The 6,849-nt window shown below is 28.2% G+C and overlaps 1 protein-coding gene across 1 annotated transcript in view; it reads right to left on the reverse strand.

Annotated features, from left to right (window-relative positions):
- Nucleotides 1–2,978: 2,978 nt before the first annotated feature.
- Nucleotides 2,979–6,849, reverse strand: part of LOC106684552 (uncharacterized) — a 4,476-nt gene continuing 605 nt past the window's right edge. Inside the window, exons 3-7 of the mRNA XM_014426697.2 lie at nucleotides 5,143–5,339; nucleotides 4,871–4,997; nucleotides 3,761–3,913; nucleotides 3,263–3,435; nucleotides 2,979–3,171 (exon numbers count right to left, since the gene is read on the reverse strand). Of these exons, the coding sequence (XP_014282183.1) occupies nucleotides 3,016–3,171; nucleotides 3,263–3,435; nucleotides 3,761–3,913; nucleotides 4,871–4,997; nucleotides 5,143–5,339 (806 nt within the window). The 3' untranslated portion in view covers nucleotides 2,979–3,015. The remainder of the gene's footprint in view (nucleotides 3,172–3,262; nucleotides 3,436–3,760; nucleotides 3,914–4,870; nucleotides 4,998–5,142; nucleotides 5,340–6,849) is intronic.

Genomic DNA, 6,849 nt, shown 5'->3' on the forward strand with positions numbered 1-6,849 from the left:
ATTAAATTCTACAATATATAAAAAACCAACATTATAATTAAAACACTAATTTATTTAACAACAAAGATGAACAATAAAAGCTAAAATTAAACAATTTTTCAATAACCATTTCTATTCTATTTATTATATAGCATTGTTTACTTATTATAATTATAATTACTTTGACTAAATCAAATTCTACATTATATAAAAAAATAATTCTAAATATAAATGGAATTTATCATTTTAAATTGTTTTTAATCCTTTATTTTTTCTTTATTTATTAGTAGATGGGTTTATTATTTCGAATATATCTATTTTGAAAGTCATATAAATTGGATTTGCTTGCGTTTCCCGTTCCAACTGTCATATTATGATATATTTTTCCTGCTTACCATAAATCAAATTATAGTTTACATTTCATCAAGGCTACGAAATTTTTCATTTAAAGATCAGTTGTGCTGGATAGAAACCTGTTTGCTCCTCCAGCATTAAAAATGTAGTATGTACAAGCAGCTTTAACGACCTGGCGGCCTCAATTGTTTTGAAGATTTGATCTGAACTGTCTAATGAAAACTCAAATTAACATTTTTTAATATTGCTATAACGTGTTATTAATTGTAATGATTGTTGGTAATTGTTGATTATGGTCGTACGAAAATTATGAATGTTGTTCTTTTGACGGAAATAGGTTTTTAATATATTTTGAAGATAGAAAGTCGTTCCGCTCTCCACAAACAGTTGTCTATTATGTTGGCCATTAGTAGAATGAATGTTAATGTAAGAATATCCCAGATTATGGTAGGTTTCTTATTTCATAATAATAATAAAGGCGTACCGAAGGTTCGGTGCCCACCAATCGTTTTCTACATACATCTTTCCAGTGACGCTCCTCCTTTTAAGGTTTTAACGTAATCTTCCCATATACGTTTTGATCTAACCTTCGTGCGTTTACCTGTTGGTTCAATGTTTATTAACATTTTAGGGGTTCGCTCCTTAGTAAACCCCACAATCTTACATGTCCATCTTATACGCCTTATTATCATATTATACATCATAAATCGTGTTAATTCATGTAATTTTTAATTCATAAATTTTGTGGTTCACATCTTCACCGATGAGCATCTGTACCAGTACTAGTGTTATTTTCATTACATGCCGAACTAGTGTTTTTCTTGAACTGAGGCCGTGTGCATACGGAAGTACTTAAAAGGAACTGATCAGTATCGCGAATTACAACTAGTTTACTTTGAAAAACTCCCTGTATAATATAATGGGACTGGAGAGGAAGTCGCACACGGCGCTACTGCTTGTGGACTCGTAAATCTGAGATTCACAGACGAATCCATAACCAGTATTGTGACTCAAAGTGAACTATGTAGTTGGTAATGTGTTTCACTAATCAGTTACTTTTCTGTATAACCGTGTATGTACGAACTAACTTAATACGTCAGATGGAATAATGAAGGGCTAGAAACGTGGTAATCCGAATGTATAACTTTAAAACAACAAAAAGTTTATGTGTCTATAAAGCTTATTATATATATATTTAGCGTTATCTAAGGTCGCTGATTAATAACATTTCAAGAATATTCTTCTCCTGTGTTAAACTGCTACTTGTTTTTTTTGCTTTTGTTTTTGTACGTTAAATTCGACTGTTCACATTTTAAGCATTGCATTGCCTTACCTCATACTTAGTCTGCATAGCCACATTATTGTATTCTATATTACAAAATTAATTAGGAAATAAAAACCTAGTTAGATCAGAATATAATATTTATTTAAAGGTATAACTTTTCAACCGAAGCAATAAGCCTATTATGACATTATTTATTAAATTCAATTTCACTCCACTCAGATTATGAAATTTGATGAGAAATATAAGGTTTCATTAATAATAGATTTTAGTTTAAAATTGTTACTTTTATTATCACTATCTATCTTATTAAATTTAATGATAGCTTTTTTTATTATATTTTTTAATGCAAGTAATATATTGTTAAAAATCAATGAATTCGACCCAAAGAAATATTAAGTACCCAGTAGGGCAAGGTAATTATTTCTAATAAATCTTTATGTTGTATTATATTGACCTACTTTTCTGAAACCAGTTAGTTACTTTGATTCATTTATTTTAAAATTTTGAGCTGAAATAAGATTTTTAAGTACTTTGCTACGAAAAGTATTCATCCAAACTTATTATTTATTCCTAATATAAATAGATCATAAAAAAAATAATTTAATCAGATTATCAGTTGACAAAAGTAAAAAACTAAGATAAACTTCAACTTAACGTAATGGTCATTAAAGTATTGGTGCCGGTTTAAGTTATTTAGTTTCAGACATGTTAATCTATTTTATTTAAATAAATACAAATTATTAATGCTGCTATACAAACGAAAATTTTCTTAAATTTATTTATTTATGAGATGACTACCTGGATAATACATTGTAATAATCAATTAAATCTGTGATGTCAGTAAAAAACCATCTAAGTTTTGTTAATTAATTCAAGTCCTAAATAAATCTCCTTCTGACAAACTGTAAACGTTTCCTAAAAGGGAAAAATGGAGTATTCCAGGAATAAGGAAAATTCAGCTCTCTCTCCGTCTTCGCTCTAAGGATATAAAATTAAACTTAATCTATTTATCTTTTACTAATATCTCATATTCATTATTGATTACTGCAACCTTCCCTTTTTACTAATCAATATCACACCAATCCATTACTCTGTCTCGTAGATATTTGGAGTATAAAAAATATTTTTGCATATCATTTATTGTATTACAATATATATATATAAATAAAGTAAGTGCCAAGCAGCCTGTTGCATGACCAATGGTTACTGAGCATCTAAGAAAATTTATCTCTTGGTTATGATATATCTCGTCTTCAGTGGTAAGTAAAGGTTTTTTTTAATCCCAAGAAACTTTTATATATACCATCAAAGAAGCCTATATTTAAAAATTAAGGATCAGTAATAAAGACAACTTTTTGTAAAAATGCATTTATTTGTTTAAAGAATTATAAATACAATTAAAATGGGAGCCAGCCAGTTGCAGCGCCGATTGCCTTACCGATGATGGTGCATGAGATGTCGTAAGGTCTCTTCACGAAGTAGACGTGCATGGATGTGAGGCCGTATTTATCCACTAACTTGTCCAAGCATTTTGGCCTGTTGGGTGTGATGATCTAGAAGCATAAGATATAATTCAGTATGCGCTGTAGATTTATCTATCTCGAATCATGAACCTTGTGACTTGATGAAAGAACTGATACTTACTTCAAGAGCTAGCTTTGGTGGATTTTCGTACCAACTGCGTTTTCCAGCAGTTCCTGAGCCTGGAGTAGCCAAACCGTAACCCACGAGGAATCCATCTTCATAGAGTGGGAAAAGAGCGAAAAGCTCCTTGCATGTATCCAAATTTTTATGTAAGTTGTAGAAGAAATGTTGACCTAGGGTCAGAATCCATCATTTAATTCTACAGATTTATTCCTTATGTACTAGACATTGTCTCAATTAGAAAGGAAATTAATATCTAACTATGAATATAAAACGTTGTGTATACTACCACTTTTTCTATTTCTTATAATTTGTGACATTCTAATAGTTAATAATTGCACCAGTCAAATTTACTTTTCAAATAATTAATTAGCAACACAAATGAAATAAAATAAGCCTAGTCCAATGTAAAGAAACTATAGCTATATAAAAATATTTAAAAAATTAAATATTATTACATCTATTAGTATTAAAAAAAATAAACTAAAATAAGCTCACCCATAGATTTCATACACCCTTGCTTGTAGAAGTCTCCAAATCTGTCTCCTTGTGGCATTTGCCTGGGGATCTCAACCAGTTCACCTTTGATGTATGTCCAGAGACCATCTCCCATTTCGCCATTGGAAGTACGGCCGTTTTCGGTGAGTTTTTCTGTTGACATAGATAAAATATTAATATGAGATTTATATCATTCTGTATGCTTGATTATAATAATATTTCGATTGTTCGCTGATGTTCAATGTAATAATTTTTATGATAGCACCTATACAACATAAGATAAAAATCAGAATACGTATGTTTTCTATATTTTTCTTTAAATTTTTCAGGCACTATGTGTAGCTTACCTCAGTTGCAAGAATAAATATTCTCATTTTTATAATTTTTCTACAACTTAATGTGTCATTATGCATTCATTAAATTGGGATATTACTCCAATAACAAATTAGGTTATTTAATTTGTTATTACAATAAACTGGTTGATATTACATTTTTATAATATTTATATTGATCTAAAGGAGGGTTTACTAAATCCTTCGGATATAACATTAAAAAAAGCGGTAAAAGATGATGCAAATATTCCAAAGGGCGTAAATAGACTGAACAATGCTTTTTAAATTGGAAAAGTACTATATATAAGGTTAGGAAATGAACAATTCCCGCAAAAGATGGACTGCATGTCAGTGTTATGACTCAGCGATGTAATTTTTAATCAAATATAATTGAAATTTCAGACATTGTAGAGGAATCTATGTATACATTAATCTTTAATAATACTCTGTACAATATAGTTTTTTTAATTATTAGTTAAAGAAATTTTTTGTTCTAAAAAACTAAAGTTGTCTTATCGACTGATCGTCAAGATCCCCAAAACTATTTATATAAATTACATTTTAAAGTTATTAAATTTCTTACTGATTTTTAGATGAGAAATGTATTTGAAACTAACGTAAATTAGCTTAAAAATTTTACTACAAATGGTGTTTATGTTAACAGATAAATTTTTTTTAAACTCTTGGTGTTAGTTTTGAGCAATGTATTAATAAAATTCCATATTTCAAACTATAATTTAAAAATAGTTTAATATATTTGACTAAGATGTAATGTCACCTGGGTTTGTTATGTATGCTCTGAAACTCCAAGCTGGAATTCCGAAGAAATTGGTCTCTACGTAGTTTGGTGAAGCTGAGTAGTCGTAATCAGCAGCATTGACCTTGGCCATGTCTTTCTTCAAGAACTAAAATTTAAATTTGAAAAAGAGAATTTGAGATTTTCTTACATAAGGAAATGTATAATAAAAAGCAACGTATCTTATATAAAAACTAAGTAATTATTCAGGTAAATATTTTTTATAGCTTGTAAAATAATGATATTTGACTTACTGAGGTTTGGATTCCTACTACATTTCCCTTCCTGTCGTACAAGAAGCATCCCCTAGGATCGTTGGGGTAGCAGTAGATGTCGACGGGTAGGTTAAAGCCTTCTTCTGGTTGGACCTTAACGTATTCCTTGATCTTTCGATCACTGGTGGTTTTAGGAATACTGTGGAAGCCCAATGCTTTGACAAGGTCGAATCGAACTAGAAGAAATATATAATAAAAATTATTCATGGTATTACGTAAATAAAATAATGTTATTTTTAATTGCAGAAATAATTTGTAATTTGTTAAGCGTTAGTTAAAATTTATGAACAGTTAAATTTGGTAGAGATAAATTATTCTTAGGTATGTCACCAATGAAGAATATTTCCCCCCTGGAACTCAATCAAGATTTAGTACTGTGTTGAGATTACATTCATATTTAGAAATTTTAAGAGGATATAATTCAAATAGAAGAATAATATCAGTAAACTGACAATTCGTATTTATATTTAATTTTTTTTTATCTTTACCAGATCTTAACCTTGTGGATATCAGGATTATATATACAAATGAATTCATGTAAGTGATTGATGAGGATTTCTTTTAAACCCACACTGAATTTATTACTTTACAATTAGAAAGTTTAAGAACGATTCTATGAGAAAGTGTGTATTATGAACAATAAAAAAATGGAATATAAAACTTTCAAAGACTTAATTATTGAAACGTTTGTTTTATGTTCAATTAAATATAGATTTATTTTTGAATCGAATAATTGAATTTATTTATTAATTTATAACATGACATTTTCAAAGCTGCATTATTGAAAAAAAAGACAATATGTTATTTATAATAATTGTAGGGGTGAATTAATATTTTGGTCTACTTTTTGGTTTTTTATTTTTATTACTTTATTGTAGACTAATAATTTTGTTTATATGGATCCATATCTGCAATTAGGAACCATCGAAAACTTTTATTACTTTTTAACCGATTATAAGCTATTTCGGTATTTTTCACAAAAAAACATAAAAAAAGGCTTTATTCTCTTGACAGTAATGTAGAGAATCGCATTGCCATTTGGTAATGTCGTGAAACTCTTACAAATTATCATGATAGCTAGTAAGACTTAATTTCAAAAATATGTAGATTCCTTATAGCATTTGTGGATTCAATTGTAAATCGTTTACTTTGCAATACAGTGTTTGTGCATTTCTTAATTATAATGTTAGATACACTCAAGTGTGAATTTATTTATTCTCTGTTCAAATAAAACTCATACTATGAAAATTTATCAAAAGTAAAATCCTAACAAACGATAATTAATAAATACTGGTAATATAATTGTATCATTAAAATTTATCATAAAGACTGTTACCATAAAATTCGTCATTAATATAAGATCTAGCCAAATTTATATTAATTAAGTTTATTATGGAACATTATAGCGTTATGATAGATAAAGAGTTCAAAATTATTTATTCGTTTCCTTAACACAAAATAAAAACAATTTCTTCCCCATTTTATCCGATACTACCGATTAAAACAACTTTACCCTATATATAAAGTTATAAAATTGTTTAATCACAACATATCATCATTACGAGTTATTTTGTTACTTTTATACAATTATTTACTTCAAATTTCGTTATTATTGTGTAACTTTTTTGAGAAAAAACAGAAATTTTCTCGTAAAAAATAAACAAAACAACAAGTTTATAATAACTT

Source organism: Halyomorpha halys, unplaced genomic scaffold (genome assembly GCF_000696795.3).
Source record: "Halyomorpha halys isolate HHAL.00 unplaced genomic scaffold, Hhal_1.1 Scaffold591.1, whole genome shotgun sequence".
NCBI classification, from domain to species: Eukaryota; Metazoa; Arthropoda; class Insecta; order Hemiptera; family Pentatomidae; genus Halyomorpha; species Halyomorpha halys.